General features: G+C 31.8%; 1 protein-coding gene across 1 annotated transcript in view; it reads left to right on the top strand.

Annotated features, from left to right (window-relative positions):
• The window catches only part of LOC129219139 (bridge-like lipid transfer protein family member 1), a 222,328-nt gene extending 197,745 nt beyond the window's left edge, over nucleotides 1–24,583 (top strand). Inside the window, 10 exon segments of the mRNA XM_054853459.1 lie at nucleotides 1,050–1,239; nucleotides 1,634–1,791; nucleotides 3,740–3,938; nucleotides 5,126–5,352; nucleotides 10,104–10,397; nucleotides 11,282–11,455; nucleotides 14,607–14,786; nucleotides 19,934–20,059; nucleotides 21,355–21,484; nucleotides 23,790–24,583. Coding sequence (XP_054709434.1) covers nucleotides 1,050–1,239; nucleotides 1,634–1,791; nucleotides 3,740–3,938; nucleotides 5,126–5,352; nucleotides 10,104–10,397; nucleotides 11,282–11,455; nucleotides 14,607–14,786; nucleotides 19,934–20,059; nucleotides 21,355–21,484; nucleotides 23,790–24,021 — 1,910 coding nt within the window. The 3' untranslated portion in view covers nucleotides 24,022–24,583.
• Nucleotides 24,584–26,733: the final 2,150 nt, after the last annotated feature.

Here is a 26,733-nt window from a genome sequence, read left to right as displayed (position 1 = left end):
ATGTACATACCAAATTTCATTAAAATCGGTCCAGTAGTTCTGGAGATAATTGACCAAATCTGAAAATTCTCTTAATTTCTTACACCAGTGTATAATGATGGTTCATAATTTTTTTTCATGTTCTGTAAATAAAATGTTTCTGATGAAATTGTTATGCAGTTGATATGCACTTTTTATTCTTTTATTCTATTCATACACAATGTATTAATTGATACTCTAGTGAAATATAAAACATAATTGTTCAGAGCATTCACTGGACCTGAAGTTTAAATTTCAATGTGTTGCAATCAAGTTTAATAACACTGTTTTCTTATTAAATTTATTGTTTAAAAATGTTTTTAAAAATAGTTTTCCAATTTTTTTTCTGCTGAAAATCCAACTATTTAACCCCACACACATAACTTTTTTTCCCCTGTTTTGTGGATAAACAAAAACTTTTTTTTTCTAACCAGTAAGTGACATATTAAGAACTGTTTAGTTTTTATTAACTTTCAATGCTCTGCGTTTTGGCTTAGTAATGAGTAAGGTCCCGTATCTCTAGAAATTCATCTCAAATGAGAGGAATGGAAACTTAAGGACATTCAATAAATAGTTACCATGAAACAATAATGTTTACTTACCAAATAATTAAATACAATTTAAGGCAGTCAACATAGGTTAAGTGGTTCCAGATAAGTTTTGTATAATTGAGGTTCTACTGTGTGTATCTATGTATCCCATCTATTTATTCATCTCTCTCTCTCTCTCTCTTTATATATATATATATATATATATGCTTATTTAGTATACACATTTTAGTCTTTGCCGATATTTATAGTTCTGATAATCAGTTATTATTGGTATGTGAACTTTTATTTATATGATTATGCAACTTTTTATGTAAGTCCTTTTATGCACTTCTATTCAAGTTTAAAAAATGTGTTTTTGCTCGTTTATTTCTTTTTTAATGTATTTCTGAAAACCAATACTAATTTAATTTTAATGCTTTCTGTCTGATTTTGTTTAAACCAATGTTGCTCAGAGCTGAAATTATTGTTTTTGATTTTCAGATTTCCATGGTTTAAATAAAAGTAATGCATTTAACTGCAGTGAACGAAAGGAAAGCTTGTCTTCAGAGCACTCATCTCCTCTGCATTCTAATAGGCATAGTAGCTCTTGGGAAACACTAGTCTTGTTTGCAGTCAATCTTTCTCGCCTAAATGTTCATATGAACATGGGAAATGTTATGGGAAATACTACGTGAGTTAAACTTTTAACAGTTATTACTGTGATGATTTTTCATGCATCTTATAATCTACATATGAGGCGCTGCAGGTTCAAAGGGTGAACTCTACATCCGGCAAAAAAAAAAATCTCACCATTTTAGAATCTAGATCCAGCAGAGAATGTGCAGGTATATTTTTCATGTTGAGTTTGCACTTTGTTCGCCTTCACATTTCCGTGTTCTATGACATTTTTGTTGAGTTCGTCCCTACCAAAAAAGTTTCACATACATTTTTCTCAGAACCACCTTTTGTTGAGTTAACCCTTTGTATCTGCAATGCCTTTTACGTTCTACATATTAGTATACATATTTCTAGATATGTTCAAAGAAGTCTTTGTTTTATATTTTTTATTTTTGATGATATTCTAGCTGGCTGACTAGAGACTTTAAATCCCAAGGACGATTATCCATTGGTAGCAGTGGGCATAAAAACCTCTTCCTTTCTGTCGGACTGGATGGATCTTCACTTGATAGTAAAGGTGGTATTGTTGGGGGAACTATTGAACTCAGTCGCATTGACACATGTAGTAAGTAACTTTAATCTTTTGCATGAATAACTATTGTTAGTATTTACCCTAAGTTTCTATAATTATATGCATTCTAGAACATTTTTTTATCAGTTCATATTACCAGGTAACAAGATTGGTGCAAAAACCACAAAATATTTGGGCATTCCTCATCATGTCTACCGGAAATATCTGTCTAGTTGTGAAGACCAAGAAATTAATGCAATTTTTAGTACTTTTAAATGGAGATATTTTTAAGATCTCAGAAAGCATATTTAAAATCTGAAAGATGTGTCGAAAATTTAGTCAATAGATTTTTGCATTTAAAATCAAGTTTAGCATTGTAGAAACTGGAAAAAAGGAAATTTGAACTTTTAAAATATTAAATTTTAATAGTTTTTAATTATAAATTTTACATTCTAAATACTAAAGCCAAGCTAGCAAGGATCTCTTCTTTCCCTGTCATCTCCTATTTCATCATTAGAAGGTTTTTTTTTTTTTTTTTGCATTGAAATGATAATTGATCACTATTATGGTTTTCACATTTATATGCTTCATACCTTGCGAAAATTCTGAGCAACATCTCTGCTTTTAACTATATTTATTGTACAATATGATTTCCATCGTTGGTTATGACTTCTTGACAGATAGATGGCAATGGGTATATTATATTTTTGAAGAATGCCTTGACATTGGAGGCAAAAGACTTGAGTAGTGCTGTTTTAACATCTTCATTTTTGACTTTTCTCCACCATTACATTTTGCAAAGAGACTAATTCATAAAAATTGAAGGATGGCTTGGTCTGATGGGTTTAGTAGGGGCTAATGGTATTCAAAAGAAAGCAAGTCAGACAGCATCATGACTACACTAAACCATGTGCAGATTTGGGAGGGAGGGGGGCTCACCCGAAAATTACAGAGCTATACTGGAGAATTCTTTCCCATCTTTTGTACTCCATAGACCTTGCACTCTATAATTTTCTCTTTGAAAAGTTTTTGGTATGAAAAAAATGCAAAAATGAAGATGTCTTCAATTAAAGATTATTGAATGAAGTTTCAGAAAACGTTAGGTATTCCAGTGAATAAGGGGTGAGGGAGAATACAGTTGTTAATGTTTAGTCAGATTATTTATATTCCTAGGAATCCAAATTGTGAGGTAGAAGTATTTTAGCTCTGAGTTCATTTAAACTGTGGTTTGACATTATTTATGCTTAAAATGCACCAAAAGGTAATGAAGAGTTTGAAAGTGTTTGAATAAATTTCTTCTATGAAGGCACTTAGTTGGTAGACTGTACAGGACGGCAATAAAACGGGAAAATCAGGGAAAAGTTGGAGAATTTTATCAATCAGGGAACTGTGTGTGTGTCATGGAATTTCAATAAGTAACAAAAAATCAGGGAAAATTGATTGAATCAAAAGAAAATAAATTATCATTTTTGCTTTGCAAAATTAAGTACCGTAATATCCTGCACACTATCCACTGATAATCTGTTAAAAAAGTCTGGGTGTGGTTACACTGGGTGTAATCCACACCCAGTTGTTCTGCAACTGGTTATGGATTACACCCAGTTGCAGATTATCTGCATTTTTTCCTTTAAGTATTTTAGTTTTTTTTAATAATATTTTCTTGAGGATAATTTAATATATTAGTTTAATAGGGGTTTTTTCTATGATGTTTATTCGATATGCTTTTATAATTACTACTTTAATAATAATAATAAAGCAGCATTTTTTTCAACTATATTTTTAATTAGCAGTTTAAAAGAAATCAGGGAAAAGTTGAGGAAATTTTTTTCAGTCCCTATCCCTACCCTGCTGTAATTCTTTGCTTAATTTCTCAAGTATGGTTACAGCCACATTCCTCGGAGGCTAACTACTTTTTTCATATATGTTCTCTTTACTATTTATCTTTGCTCACTGTGATTAATGTTCTATGTGAAAAAGTAACTCTCTTAACTTTCAACTCTAGTGCATTTGAAAGAGGAATGGGGTCAAGAACCAGACCACACAGTTGCCTTGAAGTTGGGAGCCTTGGAATCGCGTTTAGATTACATGGGAACAAGTGTCTTGATGGGAAGGGTTAGTGCTTTGGATATTACTTTAAAAGATGAATGGAGAGTTAGTACTTTGATTGCCCATGACCATATTTCCAGTCATCCAACCAAGAGGTATCTTTCTTTCTTTTTCTTTGTTTTACTGTATGTAGATATTAATAATTAAAAATAATTTTTTTACCCCACAAAACAGGTGTACAACATTAAGCATATGTTTCAGGATGACAATAGACTTGTTTTCAATATGCTTATATGATATATTGATTTTTGTTAGGCACAGCTTGACAAACAACGAGTAAGTACTGTAAATAAATAGGTAGATTAACTTAAATTGACTGAAACTGCAATTTCCTGGTGTTCAAATCCTGCCAATGATTTTCCATTGATTCCAAAGACGATGCCCTTCAAATTCAATGTCTAAGTGTTTCAGTAGATGTCTTGATGGAAGTTTATTACAGTGAAGTTGTGATACTAACCACTGTAATGACTTCTTAAAATGAACTTTAAGAAGCGTTATTACAGCTCCATTTCTTCCAGGATTTATATTTATCCCTTCCCATTGCTGCAGAGTTAAAAATAAAGTCAAGTTTTTTGGAAATCAAATCAAGGTCAGAGCCGAACTATAAAATTTTAAAACTGAAGATAAAGGTATATTAGCTCTATGTGTGTCACATCAGTTAATAACTTTTCTATGTCACTAAAAATTGACAATTGAAAGGAAAAATAAACTCTGAATTCAAAATAAAACTACTCAAAGCCATAGCAAGTTTGGACAATTCTAGGTCAGAGGTACTCTAAAGATGAACATTTAAATGAAAATATTTAAACTTCATCCTTTATTATATCAAATCACAACTTTTCCAGTTTACTAAAAATTGAATGCACTGTTACATAAAGCCTGCATCATTTTCCCAATTAAAAGTAAGTGCATTAACAGAGAAACAAAGTTGATAGTTTGATATTTATGTAATGGTTGAACTAACTGCATATGTGGAAAAAAAAGTATAAATTTTATCAATGAATTGCACTGCTAAGTGACACATATTATTGAACTTTAGATTTTGCTGTAAAATTTCAACAAAAAAACCTCTAAGTTTTTCATACAATTACTAGAAATTTGGATCACCGAATCAGTAAATACCCTGTTTATTTCCAATGTTTTTTTTTAACTTATATGTAAACTGTCCTGCTTTTGTTGCATGTAGATAATTTTTTACCCTACTAAAGTTTATTTTTTATAGATGAACTTGCTCTTCAGTTATATATGCAACTTTTAATTCATTTTCCATTTAAATTTTCAGGCCAGCTTTGATATTTATTAATGGTGAACTTTCTTGGGATCAACTACAGCTTCTCATTTCAAAGTCAACTACACCTGACCTAATTAAGATGTACTCAAAACTAGAAGAATTTTTCTCTCAACAATTTCACAGTAGTAAACGTGTGTTTTCATCCCTTCAGCCTCGACTCCAAAGACACTCAATGAAAAACAGATCAAGAAAATCTAAAACCTCAGAATCTCATTCAAGTATGCAATTTTTATGATACAAATGTGTGTAGGTCCTATTTTATGTTTAGCCGATAAGAAAATTCTGAACTATTATGATATACAAATAGTGTTTAAGTTTGAACAACTTTTATATATTCAACACATTCAGAAGTTTATATATACAGGCAAACAATGATTTAATGCCCACCTGTTAAAGTGCTAATCCTGTTATATAAAAACGCTAGTGTCTATGCAAATCTTTCATATAGGATTTTAATGTGGCCTATGAGTTAAGGTGCGAACTCAATATAATGCCAACTTATACAGCTCCCCAAAAAATATTTTCAAAAAAATTCTGACTTTTTTCAGAAATAGGTGCCCATTATTTTATCATGAATACCATTCATTTTCCTCTTCAGTATCTGCATGAGTAATGAGCATTGCTGGTTACTCAAAGATAAATTAGTACTCCAAAATGTTTCCAGGTGAAAACCTCCTGTGGGAAGTTCGTTAGCATTAAACATGTAGTCTAATCAGCCTAGAATCACTATCAGTGATTGAACACAAAAGAGTTCCATTGCTTTGTTAAAGTGCAACTGCAAATTTCCTTTATCATTTTGAAAGCCTCAAGCTAAATGGGTTCTATTTTCAGTTTCGGCGGCAATGGATCCAGTTACTCCTGGCGATACCTGCCAATCAATTTTATTATTCTGATTTCCTTTTCGTGTTAGTAAAACTTATGTTCTTCTCTTGTGTTTAAAGATATGGGGGGTGGGGGTGGCGCTCAACAGATCCAATCACCAGGACCAAAGGTGTACTATTGTTCTTTTGTGCTTACTTAACAGAAATGCTAAATTTACTACCTAACCACTTTCAAAAGGTTTAATGAAAGACTGGTTCTGTTTACCTTTACCTATGAAATTTATTATTGCTCGTAGACTTATATTTGTACTGCCTTGCTAAACACAAAAGCTGCACTTTTGTCAAAATTGAGCTACAATCACCAGGTTGTTCTTGTCACATATTTCACCTAAATATGTTTTACGGTCAGATGTCAAAGGGAAATATTAAAAGAATTGCTGAAAATATTGCATCTAAATTAAATACATGAAGGGGCAAAACTTTAACCCTTTCTCTCTTGCTCCCATGAAAATGCCGGGCTGGGGTTTTTCAACCTCCATTTCTCGCTTTCCGTGATATTGCCGTGCTAGGGTGTGCAATAGGGTGGAACGAAAAAAAAAGTTTCTGATTTTCAATTTGCCGTAGTGCGGAAAAGTTGCCTTTTCATGCAAACAAGATGCAAAAAAAAAAAAAAGGAAAAATATTGAAGCACGTCTTGAGGTGCCGCAAAAAGCATGAAGTTTTCCAAAATTGCAATTTTTGCTACATTTAATTTTTTTTTTTTTTTAATTTCAAATTCATCTTTATGGTTCAAATGCTGTCGAAAAGCAATTTTTATGCTCAACAGGTCGCACAATAACTTTTTTTTGTTGTTGTTCAGATTTTATCTTGAGGTGCCGCAAGAACAAAGTAGGTTTCACAAAAACGCGCTTTTTGCCGAATTCTCTGACATCTGGGAGCTTGAGTCATTGCAGCAGCGGATGTTTAAGTGGGGCGGGGCTGGTCAGCAGTGATTTGTGTGAGTGGGGCTAAGCTCAGATCAGGTGTCAATTTCTTTGTTAAGTTGAGTTAGTGAGTGACGTAAAATTTCGTTAGTTGGTAAGATACTTCATTGTTGTGAGTTGCAATGACTCAGTCTAAACAAGTTCAGACGAGACAAACATCAGAATGTCCTACTTTTGGAATCTTCAGTGATTTCAATGAAGTTTTACTACCTATTTACAAAGATGTAATGAAATGCTACTGTTTTATTAGACGGGACCTAAAAAGTGCGACTGGAAAAGATATTTCTGTAAGTGAAAAATATATGACTTTTTAGTTTCCAGAATAGATTACATTTGGTCATGAGCTTCTTTGAGACAACAGGAATAGAAGCCTAATAGTTTCTTAGATGGTAGAACAAAAGAATCAAACGAATTTAAAGACAAAATAGGTTAACAGCTGGAAACCTGTTCTAATCTTCCTGTGGTTACTTCCTTACCTATTGAAAATAACCTTCTTTTTGAGAACATACAGGACATAAGTACCGATCACAAATATGTATTGGATATGTGTGTCACTAAATCAAGTGGAACTTGCTCACTAGATTTATCTTCAAGGTACCTGGGAAAGCTTCCCCACTCCAGATGACTTACATTTGCAAACCGTATATTTCGATTGTACGTGGCAACTAAAAATCAGACTGAAAATCTCAAGACTCAGACTCAGTACATTGTTAAAGTGTAGTAAAGTATAGTTTCCTTTATATGGGCGTGGCATTTCGCTAAAATTGTTTGAAACAAATAATAATACTGAAATATATTAATAGTAATTATTATTCATTCATACATTTTCAAGAAAGGATCCATTTCTTGTACGGATCAAGTGGGCAACACGTATGCTCCTGCGTGGTTTAACATCAAGTTAAAACCTTCTCGTACTTACAGCTCTAAACATTTATTTGAACGTATCTTACATTCTCATGATTTTAAGAACATTATAGACCGGGTTATATAAAAAAATGGGTATTTTGATGCAACAGAAAATCTCCATTTGGTTATGTTATACAAAGAGCGTAGAAATGTAAGAGAACTTGGATTACAACGTGTGTTGGATGCAAGAACACAAAGTAGAGGCGGGGTTAAGAAGTTTAAAGTTCAACAAATAATTTTTGCTGCCAAAGATTACATCGATTTGATCTCATCATGGGGTGAAAATGAAATAACCGAACCCCCCTTGGTAAAACATTTGTCTAGTGAATCCCTCAAACTGAAACTTGTAAACCCTAAGCGGCTCTTAAAAAGTATGGTTCAGTCGTAGGAGACGAAAAATTCACTCAAGAGTTATTTGGAAGAAAGAGTTATTTGGTACAAGAAAAAAAAATACTTTAATGTGTAAAAGAAGTAGACACAAACATCATACAGGTTTAACCATTTATTTACAATCTTTAAGAATACTTTAAATGGTAAACATGGAATTGTTAATGTCTTTTATAGTATACTTGTGATACCTGCACGGCTTTGACCGTTGTAAAAAAATTAAAAGGTCATTTGGTTTGCTTGTATATTTACAAATAATGTAAGAAGAATTTCTCACCAATTGGCTTGCCCATGTTACGGTTCCACGTTATGACAACTTGACAATTTACTAGCCCATCTTATAATTTTGCTCGGGTAAATGTGATTAAAATTGGAATAGAAAAGGAACAAAATCGAATTTTCGAAAAATCGCTTCGAGGTGCACACCCCCTATGCTACAAACTAACTTTATTGCAAATTTCATGAAAATTGGCAGAACGGTCTAGGCACTGTGCAAGTCACAGATATCCTGACAGAGATCGAGATCTCCAGACAGACATTCAGCTTTATTATTAGTAAAGATTATGTTTTTTTTTAAAACTGTATTTTGTAATTAGTATTTTTTCCTAATGTAATGCTTAAAAAATGTATTTACTGTCATATTTTGTGTCGTTATATGCAGTAGGAAAGCATAAAAAGGAATTTCATTGTTAAATGGAAATTTCGGTTATTATCAAACTTTAAGCTCGTTGCGGCACCTAAAGATGTTGTAGTAAAGCAATGTAATTTCTTCTGCTTCTTTTTAAGCTTAAATGACAACTCCCCCCCCCCCCCTGCGGCAAACCAAAAAAATTGAAAAAAAATTTTAAGGTCATTTTCGTTCCACCCTAGTGTGCAATATTAATGCGACGAAACGGTTAAAACAAATTAATTTCTTTTACCTAGAATACATTTTTTTTTCTTTTTATGCACCAGATGGCAATACCAGTTAATTTTAAATATAATTGCAGATAATTAGGTTTTTTTTCACCAGATGTAGCACTAATCGAATATGTGTTCTTGTGATATGTATTTTGCAATGTTAGCCCAGTTACTTCGTTTTTGTTACATGTGGCGTTCGTTTGATTGAGAGGCATTTTATTAGATATCCCCAAATCAAAAGAAATGGCAACCATCAAGAGAATGCAGAGTTTGTTGTTCCAGGAGAGATGAAAACAATAAGAGATGCAGGAAGGTACTAATGTGCAGATTGTGACATTAGCCTCTGTATCTCATGCTTTGAAATTTACCACATGAGAAAAATTTACTAATATTTACTTATATTACACAAAATATTAATAAAATTCTCTTTTAACGTTTAAAAGAGGTATTTCTTAACTTTTTGCTGCTTGCTGGAAAACCAACATTCAGTCAAAATAAGCCTAAATGTTGGCTTTTCATAAAATTTTAATTTTTTAAAATTTAAATTTAACAAATATCAAAAATTAAAAATTGAATGCACATGTTATTACTTGTTTTTATATAATTTTCTTAAATGAAAAAAATAGACACTTTTATGACTATTTTCTTGAAAATTATTCAATTGTTAAGGAGTTAAACGGCAATTTCTATCTCTGAACTCAGCTGCAGATATGACTTTTGCACTTAGCATGGTAGTGAGTAGACATTTGGAGTAGTAGTTGTAGAAGCAGCTGGTTACTTGAAACCAGGAGAATAGTTTTAATAGTGTGCAGGTGAATAGTTTTAGTAGTATTTGATCTTCTTTGGAGTTTAATAAACTGACTGAGTTTGACCTAATTAAGCTTTGAGCCAGCTGCTAATTGTTTCTTTTGTATTTATTTGTATTTTTATTTCTGTACTTAAAATAATCATGTTCTAATTATTTTTTGATAGAAACAGAGGCTAAGCACCATCGGCACTGGCAAAAGGTGTTATCAATGGTATCAGGATTGCAGTTGAATACAATGATGACGGCACTTCCAGACTTAGGAACTATTCTGGGTGGAACAATGGATCTTCATGGTTATAATATTTCTTTGGCATGTTTCCATGGTATAAATTTTCGATCCAAAGCATGGGCTATATTTAGTATGAGGAAGCCAACCATATCCTTTGCTACAGAAGCTCAAGATGTTGTTAAAGATGATGGTGAGTTGCCAAACAATCTAACATGAGCAGTATTTTACTGTACAATCTTGTTTATATATATATGTAACATGATTGTATATTGATTTAAATTCATTGAAACTGAGTAGTTTTTTTAAGTTTGATTTCATAATATAATTATAGTTATAGTTGATATAGTTGAGTTTATAAACATTCAGTACCATTTTTAATTTTTTTATGTATTTGTTGAGTTTTTATATTTTAAGCATTTAGCATCATATGTGTTAACTTTCATAAATGGGAAAATTTGAATAAGTTTGAGAGTGGTATAGTTATTTAGAACTGCAAATATATTTTTTGTGTTGTACTGTGACAGTTTCAGAATAGCTCAAATTTATGCTCTGTATCACCAGTTTAGATTGCTTAACTTTTGAACTGGTGGCAGAGATAGTAGAAAGTCTGAAACTCCAGAAAAAAAAAAAAAAAAACTTTCATTTTGCACGCTTTTGCGCACAAAAATTCTTTGAGAAAAAGAAACATTTGCATTAAACTCTATTTGTTTCTTGATATATGTATGATAAACTTGCATAATGCTAGTCGTCTGATGCAAAAAAAAACTTCTTGCATGTTGGAGAATATTCAGTTGATTTTATATCAGTTTTAATGTATCTAATATCAGGTATATTTAGAAGGTATTTATGTGTTCTCTAAAACCTTAATAATTAAGCATTTTTAAGTATAGTTTGGAGTTACTTAATTCTGCTGTGGCTATAACTAAATTAATCTGCATGATGAAACTTACAAAGCTTAAAATTTCTCATTTGTTGTTTTTTTTTTTTTTTTTTTTAACCTTTTATGAAGATTGTATTTTTCTTTCAATTCAACTATTAAAATAATTCCATTCCTAAAACTTGGGTGTGCACCAGTGTTTTTACCCTCTTTTTTGCTGTTCACAGGAAGTGTAGCTACTCATATTGTGCAGAATTTGTCCTATGCACTCGGACACAGTTCTTCTGAAACTGCCCAACATGCTAGTATGGCTACTGTATGTCGTATTTCTAGAAATGTTCTGTTTCCACCGCAATTCAGAAGTATGCATGAGTGGTTTCACTATGCTTTTGCAACAAGTGAACTAGATGGTATGTTCTTATTATTCATATTGTATCAATATATTTTTGTCTTTTCATCAAATATAACACCTCAATTATGAAAATAGAACAGCATTAACCCCTGTATTTCCTAAGATTTGAGAATTATTATTATTTATTAGACTAAGCTCTGTTTTTGAGTATTATGTTTTGCTCTTTCATTTTTTGAAAACCGCTGCATTTCCCACTTTTGAGTTTAGAATTATCTAAATATGCAAGAAAAATAATAATTTTTTGTTTGATATTCAGCATTTGTACTTAATTTTACATTCAGAAGCACTGAAAATAGGTATTACTTTTTGCTGCTAATTTAATATTTCAGGAAATTCTCTAAATAGTTGAAATGAAGTGGATATGCTTTTATTATGAACTTCCTTTGGGTCATTCCGCTCTAAATCAGTGAGCCTCTAAACCTGACCATTATCAATTTCTACAAAATTTACAGATTTGAGTCTGCTCAGGTAATGATTGAAAAAATAGTTTTTTTTATTTTTTTTTTTTATCTTTAGTTTTTTGTTTGAGGCCTCCCAAAGTACTCGAAAAATGGCAAAAAGTGACACTTTGTACTTACAAGAATTCCTTTTACTCAGCTCCTGCAAGAGCTAGAGTGTTTTACTAGATGTCATTTTAAAGCTCTTTTACTTGGGTTTTACTTGATATATCACTTTGCAAGATTATGTAATATTAGTATTTCAATATCATGAAAAACATTATTTGACCTTGAATATTTTAAAAAGTAGATTTTTTAAAAACCTGAAAAAAAAATTTTTTTTTTTTTGCTTAGTGGTCCACATGTGGTAAAAATTTCAGAATGGAACAGCAATGAGGATCATACTGAAAATTAATTATGAAATATTTCGATGCCACAGAATAATGCAATTTTTTCCACTCTGCGGTTGCTAATCATTAAGGAATAACTGAAAACCCATTCTTTTCATTATTAGAAATGTACGAAAAAATTCTGATTGAGACTGCAGTTGACTCATTATGAAAAGAAATGACAATGATGGCATCTGAAGATATTTACAGAAAAAATTGAAAACCGAAAAATACTCTTCATAACCTATGATTTGCACAGTTCAATTCTTGCTTTTAAAGGTCGTAAACCATTCTTTTTGGGTTTCTGCTGGGGTCAACTTTTGTAATAATGTCATTTCTGGGTGCATTAAGAACATTCTTAAAGTTTGGATAGTAGAAGGAACTTGAAGGTCCATGTATATGTAAAAACTTCTTCTGCACTGTTTTATTTTTATTTTCTTTGTCTGCATCTAAAACTCAACCTTGTCACGAATATTCATCATATCTTCAAAATCCAACCATTTTTGAGAATTCAAGGTCATTCTCGAAAATTGTGATGCATTCTACTGTTGAATTGTTTAAAAAGTTAAATGCATTTACTTCTACCAGATTCTTATTCAATGCAATAAATGAGTTAAATCTCAGAGAACAGAACATTGCTATTGTTTTCCTAAGTTTTAAAGTCTCTTCTCCTTTTTTTTTCTGCAAAATGGTACTGTACTGAAGATCTATTGACATAATTTTTCATTTGCTTTAACAAACTGGTGTCGTGGAGTCATAACCAGGTTACCATAGGTTCTTTCATACTGGCTCTTGTTTCAAGTAAATTCTTTAAAAGTGCCACCGACCAGGGCCAGATTACTATACAGGGAAGTCCTACACTATACAGTTCTTTGGGACCCTATGTAGCCACACCTTACAATTTTAACCATTAACTGAAGCAATTTCAGCAATTTGTGGACCCCTAAAAAGTGGGGCCTCTAGTTGGCATATTCAGTAATCCAGCCCTGCTACCCATTCCCACTAACTTTTGCCATGAGATATACAAATACAAATATGACAACCAGCAACAGGCTCTGGGCCCAGCTAGGCTGGTCCTAGTCAATTTATTAGTCCTCAATGAAGATCAATGACTCTCTTAAGCTATCTACCCCCTTGCTCATTACCACCTCTTCCGCTAAGCTGTTCCAAGTGTCCACAGACCTATAAAGTAGTAGTTTTTCCTAATTTCCAGGTTAGCCTGAGATTTGAATAGCTTAAAACAGTGACCCCTCATCCTGCTTTCAGTGCAAAAATTTAATCCATTTACATCATTTATTTTGATAAATTTAAACAACTGAATCATGTCCACAGGCGTGTGCACAGGGGTCACCAGGGGTACGGCGGTAGCCCCATTAGCTCAAAGGAAGAAAGAAAGAAAAGGGGGAAAAAATAAATGAAAATCAAGAAAAAGCAAAAACGTTAGAAAACAATAATTTAAGGTGCAGTAGCGTCATTGCAGGAGGGGGAGGAATTGAGTGATAATTGCTCTCCCCGACTCCTTTAAATGTCGGGCCTTGATGCAGTGGTCAAGACCAATAGTGGTACCCCCATTACTGAAGCTCTGCGCACGCCTCTGCCCTTTACTAGTCTAGTTACCCTTCTTTGAATCCTTTCCAATACAGAAATATCTTTTCTCAGATAAGGCGACCAAAACTGAACAGCATACTCCAAATGAGGTCTTACTAAACTCCTATATAAAGACAGAAGAACCTTCTTAGATTTGTTTGAAATAGATCTATTGATAAACCCAAGCATTTTGTTGGCTTTGTTACTTGCAATGCTGCACTGCTGACTAAACTTGAAGTCCTGATTTATTAAGATACCCAGATCAATAACATTTTCTGCCTGACTAATGACTGAACCCTGTAAACGATAATTCGCATGCTTATTTCCATGACCTAAGTGTAGCATTTAACATTTCCCTACATTAACTGCCATACCCCACTTATCCGCCCACTTAGTTTAGTTAAAAAAAGAGGGCCATTTTTGAAATTCTTCTTAAGCTATTTTATCTATTGAGCCCTTTGACTTGTTATTTAGTTTGATCAGTAATATTTTTTTTAAACGCCAAAGTTGTTCAGAAATTCACATCTTGATTGAAAATGTGCTTCCTTATAATGCTTGAACAATTGTGCATAATTTTCTTTGCTACTTTTGCTTTTCATTTTTCTTTTCTGTTGAAGAGTTAGTTTTAACTTCTTTATAAAAGTTTTTATTTTTTTTAGTCATGTGTACTTTGAAATTACAAAATTGATTAACTTGTTCTTATTCATATTTATTGATGTGAAAATAATCTTTTCAGATGTAGGAAGATTTCCTATATTAGATCATGATCGTGATGGTTTAAATGACAGACGTGTATCAATGCCTGCCAAAAGTCCTGAATTCAACCACAATATGGAAGTTATTTTTGCTCTCCCAAGCATGCAACTCCATTTGAAAACCGAACACTTACAGCCTGAAAAACCTGTATCTACTGGAGGTAATCTCATGTTGAAAAGTTTTTGTAATTAATTTTTAGGGAAGTTTCAAGTTTGAAACATGATGTTAACTCCTATTTATACTTATTTTTAATCCATGTGATTAGAAATCTGGTTAGCAGATTATCCCATCAGGTTGAAAATCACTAACTATCTATTTTTTGTGGGTTAAAAAAAATAAACAGCAATAAAAAATTTTCCATTATTTTCTGTGATAAAAATGTAAAAGGTTAAACCTGTATTGTGGTAGATGGATCATAATTCAGGCATATAGAGAACAAAATTAATCTCTTGCAACTGCTAAAATAATAAAATTTGTGATGTCTCTAAATATTTGGGATAGATTGTTAGTGAAGAGACTAAATTTGGAGTTGCCCTTTGCTCTTTTCATGAAATGGATAGTTTCATAGCCAATATTTACCTATAAAGGAGGAAAAAGAGGCTCTATTTTATGATTTACATGAACATTGCTCAATCACTAGTGCTTCTAATTGTCTGTTGAAATTCCAACATTTACTGGTAGAGTAATTATCTAATTATATCCTTTTCAGAATTTTCTGATTTTTTTTTTTTTTTTTTTTTTTTTTGCGTACAATTAAGATTGTTAAAAGTTGAATTATTCTTGTTTGATTATTCCTAAGTGCTTCTAAACGCTCATCTGAAAATTTTTGCATTTTTTACTCTTGATCAGCACTACAGAAATACATCAGGATATACAAATACAAATGTGACGACCAGCAACAGGCTCTGGGCCCAGCTAGGCTGGTCCTAGTGAACTTATTAGTCCTAATGAAGATCAATGGTTGTTTTAAATCTATCTACCCCCTTGCTTATTGCCGCCTCTTACGGTGAACTGTTCCATGTGCCACGACCCTTCTAAAGTAGTAGTTTTTCCTAATTTCCAGGTTACCCTGAGATTTGAATAGCTTAAAACAATAACCCCTCATCCTGCTTTAAATGCAAAAATTTAATCCATTAACATCTTTCATTTTGATAAATTTAAATAACTGGATCATGTCCCCTCTGACTCCCTTTGCTCCAGGCTATACCTATTAAGTCTGGTATCATAATCTAAGTCTGAAAGTCCCCTTACTAGTCTAGTTGCCCTTCTTTGAGCCCTTTCCAATACAGATATATCTTTCCTCGGATAAGGCGACCAAAATTGAACAGCATACTCCAAATGAGGTCTTACTAAACGCCTATATAAAGGCAGAATAACCTTCTTAGATTTATTTGAAATAGATCTATTTATAAACCCAAGCATTCTGTTGACTTTGTTACTTGCAATGTTGCACTATTGACTAAACTTGAAGTCCTGATTTATTAAGATACCCAGATCAATATCATTTTCTGCATGAATAATGACCAAACCCTGTAAATAATAACTCATACACTTATTTCCATGATCTAAGTGTTGACATTTCCCTACATTAACTGCCATACCCCACTTACTAATATGATCTGAATCCTCTTGAAGCTGTTTTACTTGTTCCTCACTCTCTACAATCCCCATAACATTTACATCATCAGCAAAACAATTTCTGTTTCCAGAAATATTTCTATCAATGTCATTCATAAAAATAATAAGCAGAAGAAACCCTAAAACTGAACCCTGAGGAACTCCACTTAAAACATCATTCCACTTAGAATGATTTCCCCTCACAACTACTCTTTGTTTCCTTCCAGTCAGCCAATTCCTAAACCAAAGTAAATTTTTTCCTCCTTTTCCTATATCAGCTAGTTTGCTGAGAAGAGCAACATGCAGTACCTTATCAAAAGCTGTTTGAAAATCAATTTTAACAACATCCACACACTTTTTGTTATCTAAAGCCAAGGTAACCTTGTCATAGAAATGCAATAAATTAGTAGCACATGATTTACCTTTCCTGAAACCATACTGCAGCTAGTCAACAGACTGTTAGTATCTAGGAAATTAATAATCTTAATTTTGATCAATGTTTTGAAAATCTTATTAACCAATGACTTACAGGTGTATTATTCCCTGCATTACCTTAAGACCCTTTCCTGAAGAGTGACTACTGGCACTGTGCCTGAGTTATAAAGCATGGAAGATATTTAAAATAACATCCACTAATTCCTCTGCACATTCTACTAAAATTTTTGGATAAATATTATCTGGTCCCAGAGGGGACAGACCCTCTGGGTCTTTAGTTACTTTATTTATTTTTTTTTTTCAAATGAGATAGAACCTCCTCCCTGGAAAACAAAATCCTCACGCTGCATAATAGCTTGTATCTTGCTAGTGTCACCTGTTGAGATACAGTTATCATTAACCACACTGGGAAAAACAGTTATTAAGAACATTTACATTATCCCTATTGTTTTTGATTAAATTTCCATTTGCATCAACCAATGGCCCAATTGAACCATGATTCTGGAAATCTTCAAATACTGGAAATGTGCTAGAATTTTATTTCATTTTGAAATAACGTTGGAATTGATTTTGAAATACTGGAAAAATGTTGAAAGTTGATTTGGAACTACAGAAAAGTTGGACCAGTCTTCAGGAGATAATTACTTGATTGTATTAAATATTTTCCTTAGATAAATAATAATAATAATAACACTTATGGGTCATTCTCCAGAAAATGTGACTTTTGAACGCAAATATTTTTCAATTTTGAAACCTTTTGTTTCCTTTTTTCATTCTTACATGAAAGTTATTGACTAGAAGTAACCATAAACAATGCCCCAGAGCTAAGTTCCAATTATTTTACTCATAAATTTTAAAAAAAAAATTAAAAAATGCCTTGTTCACAGAAATTTTAAAAAATATATAAAACTTTTAATATTTAAAAATTAAGGTTAATTTAATATCAAATTAGTAATTTTGTTAATTGTGCAAACAATCAGCTTTTTTAATAATTAGTGGGAATATAATATGAGGCGTGTTTTTAAAGTAAGTTCCGTTTTTATATAAAAAAGGAACGAGTACAGATAGAGCTAAGTAATTTAGTGCACAAAAATCTACCATCCTTACGCTATTTTTCGACATTGCTCCCGTGATTTTCCAAGCATTTGTCATAGCGTGGTACAGGTTTTTGCATACCTATTCGTACAAAGTTACCGCCCGTTTAGTCAACCATGAGGACTCTTACAGGGCTTTGGCTGGGCGTTTTTGAACATCCTCTGGTCTGCCCTCACCTCGCTCGCAGCATCTTTCATTTGTTTCGGCATCTAAAGTCTTTCCAAGGTGGTCTGTGGCACAACAGCAATAATGAGCTCAGAGAACATGTTATCCCATGGCTGACTACACAGGCGGCAATTTTCTATGAATAGGTATACAAAAACCTGTACCACGCTATGACAAATGTTTGGAAAATCACGGGAGCAATGTCAAAAAATAGCGTAAGGATGGTAGATTTTTGTGCAATAAATTTCTTTGCTCTATCTGTACTCGTTCTTTTTTTATATCAAAACGGAACTTACTTTAAAAATACGCTATTAAGCTCTCTTAATTAAAATATGGCTTAATTAGTAGTTTCAAATGTATGTTAAAAAATAATATTTAGTAAATTTGAGGATATACTGGCAATTTATAATTTTAGTAGAATGCCTATTATTGATGTATTTCCCCTCCATCAGTTATTTTCACCTCCGAAATAATGACATTGATAAGGTCTGTCACGGAGGTGAGGATCTTTCCATTAATGTAGCCCTAATAGATACAATTTTCATGGACAATTTTTTTTTTCTTCATTGCTACAATCTGCACATGTTAAGCATATGAAAACATGTTCCCTTTTTTTTACATTAATTTACATCCCTGAAATTTAAGTTCATGGAGGTGAGAAGTTAGAATAACCACATTAAGTTTTTAAGGCAAAATCTATCTTCTTGTTTTTCGAGAAAAATCTCACATCCTCCAACTATGGCTCAAAATAAGCAAGGGGGCTCCCTTGTATCATGGAAAATAAAATTTGATGTAATTACTGTCACATGTGTGTGTGTTAATTGAGGAATGGCATTCTGTGTTTAGGTAACGGAGGTGAGAATTTATTGTGGGACATTGTTTTGCTAAAACAAGCTAAAACACAATATTACAAAACTAAATATACCTAAACAATTAGTATTTGAGACACTTGTGAAAGGAATGATGAATAAATAAGTATATTATTTTAATTAAACAAGTTATTAAGCAACATAAACAGTCACACAAAGTGTGAGAATTCACATGTTGTGGACCAAAAATATACTAAAATAAAAATTATTTTTAAAAAATGGTAGGTCTAATAATACATTTTTGATGAAATTAAAAATCATTGCTAAATGAACTGTTCCTTAAAGTTTTACTGTAAAAGACGTGTGACAGAAAAGTTACTCTTTTTGAAAAATGACCCTTATGCATTATTTTTATGTTCACTTTGTGATTATTTTTCATAATTTTCTGTTGTTTTTTTCCCAAAGGTATATTTGCTTATGTACAGTTACAATAATTGCTTTTAATACAAGATCCCCTCTGTAAATTACTACCCCCATCTGTATTTTGAACAAAGCACAATTTTCATACATAATTACGATTAGAGGAATATGTTTCTGCAGAGTCGCCTATTAAAATACGCCAGAAGTGGGGGGAAATGGTATGCTATCTTGTATTTGAGATGCATGTTTTCAGTTTTTGTTTCATGCCTCAAAAACTATATAGTTGCCAGTAAAATCATGAATTTATAAATTAGACAGCATAAAATTACTTTTAAAATGCTGTTTCAATTTTTATTTTTGTTGTAAAAAATGCAGAGATATTTGATTTCAAAGTTCATGAATTTTTGAGACTCTTTTACTCCCTTGTTTTTTTTGGGGGGGGGGGTGGAGGAAGAACTCTACAAGAGACACACAAATCACTTTTCTTTTTAACTCAAAATCTGGCTCAAATGTAATCATGAAGTTTTTTTCCTCTTTTACTAAGGTCTACCATTTAATGTTTTTGGACTTCATGACCTAAGTAAGAGTGGGAGATATATTCATGTGTTTTGTACTGTCTGTTGAGCTGAATCCTGGTTCCTACATTAAATCAAATTGGAAAGTTAACATTTTTATATAAACACTTGTGTGCATATCATGAACTAGATGCTGCAAAAAAATTTCATGTCATTTTTAATCATTTACATGATATATTCGCATTGTACAGGCCCTAAACCTAAAGTAGACTGCAGCTTTGTGACAGAATTTGATGATCATATTTTTGTAGCTGTTGATGCCGAAGCTTTTTTCTTCCTGCATGATCTCATTACTTCATACATAAAGGAAAAAGAAAGTAAGTCCCTAATAATTATAAATCATATAAACTTGTATGGATACATTTTGATAAAGTTTATTTTTATACATACAGTAAACGCCCGATGGATTATGGGTGGCTTATCTGCGGTGTGAATTTTCCTCGACCATTTACACTTTCAAAAAGAAAAAAACAAATTTCGGCAATAATTAAGTGAATGTAGATAAATGCTCACATTTAAATTTGACAAAATCAAAATCTATTTTTAGATATTCTTATTTATTTCTCCCCTCTCCTTTCCAATGACATTACAACTTCTAAGACTGCCGAAACCTAACCTGATTTTTAGTTCTACACTACTTATTGCTCTAGATCTACACCACTTACTCATTCTTAGATTTTACCCTCCTTACTGATTTTCATATCTACACTCCTTAAGCGCTTAAAGAGTGAACTGACCAGTCTTGAAAAAATTCTCCTTCCCTATGCGTTTTTAGTGTGTCCTGTCTTGAACTATTGCAGTAAATTTGTTTGCAGGATTTGAACGCGTATGTGTGCAATCCATTTGCAATAATGAGCAATCTCTTTTTAACTTTAACATGCATTTTTACATGCACTGTTATTGTTTTAGTGATAGTTAAAATATATGCAAGTTATATTGATCTTTTTAAGATACTGCCTACCCTAGCATCGTTTTTATCCAGTTTGCAGATTATCTGCAAATTTACTTATCCGTATTTACAGTGCCACCCTATTTCGCAGATAATCAGGCGTTTACTGTATTATGAGGTTATCAATGATCCTGTATATTTATTTAAGTGTTCAGCCGAGACAGAAGTTAAAGTTCCTTAGCAATGAGATTTGTGTGATGCCATCATTGGCATGAATACTCAAAACATACAACTCTGCAAATTTTAATTGATAGATACCTGGCAGCCGAATTTCTTCCAGCAGTGTGAAAATCCCAAAAAATATCTGCAAAATAAACCTACATTAAATTAATTGTAAAGTCTAAAGGAGCCCTGAGAAAGGCTTAAGTACAAGATAATAAACTTTGTACTGTGGTAAAATTACAGATTTGCACTGTTAGGTACTTTGCTGCAAATATGCTTAACCAAATTATATTATTGTTTATAGAAATATGGTTTTTAGCATTATTAATTCATTAACTTTTCAGTTTAACTGCAGATAGTTAAAATATTATCTTTGTTCTAGCTTCTATTCATTTTTCTGTTATGGTGCAATTTGTTTTGCAGTTTTTCAACTTTTTGATGATTTTAAGTGTTAAGATGCTGTGACAAATCAGCTAATTTGTTATATTTTTCTTTGTGAAGCTGTTGCCTTTGCTAAGTCGCATTCTCCAGATAATGATCGTAAACTTAAAATGGCTGACCCAACTGAAGCATTGCAGAAAGACTGGCGGAGCTATCAATGTCATACATGGCATTTAGAGCCTACAGTCAGGTAGGTCTGTTTATGAAATATGTTTTACTTTGACCTGAATGAAATTCTCTTGGGGTAGTTGCCTTATGCTACACTGCTATAAAATACCTACTTATTATGAAAATGTGATCAAGATTCAATTTTTCTGCACATTTTTTATGAAAAATGGCAAATTTTGACATGCGCAGTTAATGTTTCTAAGAAGAATAGTTCCATATCAGATCAGACAACAAAAAAGTACCTTTGAACCTATTGGATACCAAGTTTTTAGAAACACTGTTTATGTATCTATCAAAAAGGTAAAAATCAAAATTTGTAGTTTTTTTTTTTTTTTTTTGGCTTTTAGTTAACTAATAATTTAACTTTTACTTACTTTAACTAATGATTTTTAAATATTCAAAAACTTCATAAGTATGACAAAACTTGAATGTATTTTATCAACTTAAAAGGCCTCCTGCACACGAGACAGTTTAGTTGAATCAACTGTCAAACTGCCCCACCCGTTTGTATATTTCATATCCTAATTATGTTTAAATGTACAAAAACACAATATATATATATATATATATATATATATATATATATATATATATATATATATATATATATATATATATTTCTTATGTATCAGATAATTTTAAAAATTTATAAGAGAATTAAAAATTATCAGTAGACTAAAAGCACCAAATATACCTTTTGTTTTTATCACTTTCAGTTAACGTGAAAAAGAAAAAAATAACACATAGAGCATAAAATAAAATTAGAATCATTTCAATCTAAAACCATAAACCAATAATTTTAGCTTTCTTTTTTTCAACAATTAAGAAAAGGTTTGCTCACTGGACATGTTTCCTGTTATGATTTACCAGAAAAAAAATAAGGCTCAAAAACAACCAAAATTGAACTGTGTTTGGGGCCATTCATTAATTATGTAATGGTCCTGAGGGTGAGGAAGTTGGAAAAATCTCTACCAACCTTTACTTTGGGGAGGGGGGTTTAAAACAAATTCTTACATAATATTTTCCAAGTCAATATTTTATATTAGAAATCACACAGTCAAGTGGTTTGCCAGGGATCATACTTTGTTTGCGTCTGGAAGATAAACATATTAGATGAGCTGTTTTTCACTTGTCTTACAAAGAATGAATAGTGTTAAATATAATAAAAGAACCACACTATATGTGGCGTGTTTTATTTTTAATTAGTATCCCATCACATACAAAAAAATGTCAAAAAAACATTCAGGCTATATTCCAAATTTGTTTGTATTAGACTCTGTTTGTAACAGCCATAAATAATTTAAATTGAAAAAAAAGTTATCTATATTTGAAAAAAAAAATTTTTATTAATTTATTACTACTAATGCTCACATTGTAATCTAATTAAATGGAAAATACTTCAAATTCTTAAAATTTGATATTTTTTGGAATAAAGTAATCTATATTTAGTTGCTTTTAGGCATTTTAAGTTTGTCCATTCTCTTATCTCAGCATAAATCGCAGCTTTTTGTATATCAACATTATGTGGCTACATCTCATAAAAATGTATTAAAGTGGTACTCCACATGGAAATTTATAGTTTTATCTCTTAGCTAGTTGAAATGCCCAAAAAAAAAAGGGTGTATGAGCGCTCTTCTCTAAACAAAAAGTTTTTACGTACAGTTTTTGATACCTATTGGGCTTTCTACAATCACATAAAAATCACTTTTCTAAAAAAAGTTGTGGCATTCAATCATACAAATGTTTAGTGAGGAGCTCACTGAGTTTTTGTCATAGCACAAACTTGAACTTCAAGGCTCATATTATACATGAGATTTTTAACCTAGTTAAATGGCAAACCAAACTTTCCTGACAACGGGTTCATTTTAGCTGTCATTTTGTACTAAATATGGTCCTATTAAGATAGCTTACTGTATTTGCATTTCATAAGTCAATTATTTACGCATCAAACAAATTATCTGCTTTTGTGGATTACCAGTGCAATTTATATCAGTCTATTTGAGGCATTTTTGACACCAAACGGCCCTGATCATTTAAAGATGGCTGGATATAATGCAACTGAATCAAATAACTTATTAACTACATGCAATATACTCTGCCAGCCCTTAACCCCCCTCCCCCTGACAAAACTTGCAGTCTGTGCTGTTTGTATATTCCATGTAGTTCTACTTAGGCCCTGGTTTAAGGGCATTAACTTATTGCTTGAAGTCTTTTAACTCTTTATAAAAAATATACTGTACTTAACAATTTGCCTCTCAACTGCTGAACTTTTGCTGTTGGCTCATAAGTATGCAATACGTGTTTTTTAATGCATGTCTGTTTTGTAGGTTGTTATCATGGGCTGGTAAAGGAATTGAGCCTTATGGTGTGGATTATATTCTTCAGAAACTTGGATTTGCTCATGCTAGGGTAACCATTCCAAAGTGGATGCAAAGAGGTTGTATGGATCCGTTGGATAAGATTCTTGCTGTTGTAATGGAAAAAATGATTGCTGCTGTAAAAGATGATAGAGATGATTCTGGCATTGCATCCAAAAACCTGCGTGGAACATCTAGTTGAAAGCATCATATATGTAAATATATTGATTCCTTCAATGTTATAGATGCAGATGTTGTGATTTATATACATGTGATATTTGTTTTTATAAGATCATTTTTCTTGTAAATTTATCATGCTCTTTTAATTGTTTTTATTGTGTACATATTCATGTAATAAAACAGAATTCTAAGAACAGTTTTGTGAAAGAGGCATTTTTAGCTCATAGTTCGAGTTTTGTGAAGTATATGTCTTTGGTTTTCTTATTTATTTACTTTGTGTATTCCACAAAATCTCTATTAAACAACAAATGTGTTTTGTATGCAGCTGGCAGAAACTCAAAACCAAATGTAACTCATCTCAAATACTTTGTGTGTATGTGTTTTTTTTTTTCTTTCTAAGATGCTGTAATTAAAATTCTAAAAGTATGTTTAGTTGATTTTTTGTGGAATGACATGAAATAAAAATGATATTTATTTGTCATGTTAAGTTTTTAAATATATATTTCGCGTACATTAGTATGATATTCTGCCTTAATATTTTAAATAATTTTCCTTTACAAAATATGCCATTGCAATGTTTATTTTATTTTATTTTTTTTTTCATAAATTGTACTTAATAGAAATACTAAGTTATCAGTGGTGGATTTACAGGTTAGAGGGCTCATTGCAATGCATTTTTGTGGATCCTTTTGTTTATACACTTAAATGTGCAAAACATTTATTATGTGCACTTTGGTGTCCCTTTTGGGGCCCTTACGGCCATGAGGGCCCTTCGCAATACAACATTTGAGATGTGATAAATCCACCTCTGTAAATTATAATTTATTTGTTGTTCCAGTAAAATTGAAAGTAGATGTACTGAAATAATGCAAGTATTCATTACTGAAATTATTGGTAAATAATGTTTGCTGTAATGTTTTCAGTTAATTGATTTGTGTGTCTTTTTAATAATTTAGCAAGAAAATTATTTTGAGTTAATTTAGTTAAAACCCTCACATTGATTATTTCCCATTCCATTCTACTAAAAATCAAAATAAGAACTCAAAAAAAAAAAAAAGGTTAAGTATTTATTCTTGTATGCTTGATGTTTCAATGGTTATCAAAAAATGTTCCACTTCATTTTAAAAGAGTTGGCAAATATCAAAAAAAAAAAAAAAAGTACAAGTGGTGAAATATTTTTGATATGTGATTAGCACAATGATATTTCATTCAATGTAAAACTCATTGTAAAAATAGTGCATATTAAATAAATTCTATACTTCAGATCTCTTTCTCTCTCTATCTCTCTCTCACATTTTACCTTTTATTTTTCTTTTACTCAGGTGATTTGCCGGTAGTTGACCACTCGAGCACTAATATGTACAAAACAAGAATAAATAAGTAGATATTTTTAATCTGATTGCTGGAACTAATTTATAGCATCCCATGAAGTGTTCTCTTATAATTTATAGTTGTAACTAAAGTTTTGAATAGAGGTTAGGACGATACAATTACAAAGATGCATAAAAAATTTCAAGAAAATCACTTTTCTTACTAGTGAGAATTGTCATGAGATAAAATGCTTAATTGTATTCTTGGATGTTAAATTTTATTCTTCAGGTTCATTTACTGATATATGCTGATCATCCATGTTTATACTAAGTAAATAAAAAAAAATGCATCTTTTTACTAACTGTTTATGCTGGGATTGAGGGGTGGTCAACTACTGGTTGTCTAAAATGCAATTAATGCCAGTAGTTGACCAGAACGGTCAAGTAATGAACTTATGTTGGTTTTAAAGCTTTTTTCTCAAAACAAATGATTACAAACATTTTTTAGCTTAAGATAAACTCCCACCCTACTAGCAAAATTTCTTGCATATCTTGATATTAGACTGACGGCATCAATATTAACGTGTTTCATACTGCATAAAGGTTGCATAAAGATGAAAAAGCAATATTGCAATGACAACACCTATGCAACATTTCATTTACCTTAAAATACCGATATTGATATTACCTTACAATATCAGCATTGTATATATGTTGACGCCGTCAAGATGGTATTGATTTCATGCTGTCGCCATCAAGGTAATTAGTACACAATAGAACAGGTGGACCTTCGTTGATACTTAGGCATGCGCGCAGTTCTTTATACCCAGTTTGTCCCTTGTATTGCTGGCATGTTATCTTCCTCCTTCGACCTTCGATACAGTCGTTCCTGGAGCTCCATGCTGCACATGGCGTTGCATTCTTTAGACTTCGCTAAGTTGGTTCTTTAGTTATTAGTGTGGAATAGTATTGTTTTAGGAATTACTTATGAATGACTGATAACTGCATTTGTTTATTAATGTAGTACTAGACAAGCCATATCGCAGACAATGTGCAATCAATGATAGAAATGGCCAAAAAAAGGTTTCTCGTCCCTAGACTTTGAAACAAAGGACGTGCAGCACAGATTTTTGTATTATCACTTCAAACTCGCAAGTAAAATTAATTTTATTCAATGATTATTTATGTTATTCTTTAAGATCTCTCTTCATATGTTTTGTATAAGGGATATTTTCAATGCTGACATCCATTTGGAAATGCACTTTATTGTATTTATTTATTTATTGCTATCTTTACTCTTTAATGTGCTATAAGAACTTCTTCAGTTATTACTAACTACGCATTTTATGTCTTTATAATACAATTAGAAGCATGAATTTAAAAAATGAGTCGAGTATTACGCAAAACGAAGAATTTTTCATTTT

This window comes from Uloborus diversus, chromosome 3 (assembly GCF_026930045.1).
Source record: "Uloborus diversus isolate 005 chromosome 3, Udiv.v.3.1, whole genome shotgun sequence".
NCBI lineage: Eukaryota > Metazoa > Arthropoda > Arachnida > Araneae > Uloboridae > Uloborus > Uloborus diversus.
The sequence above is the reverse complement of the archived record's forward strand: the minus strand, read 5'-3'. Positions and strand labels throughout refer to the sequence as shown.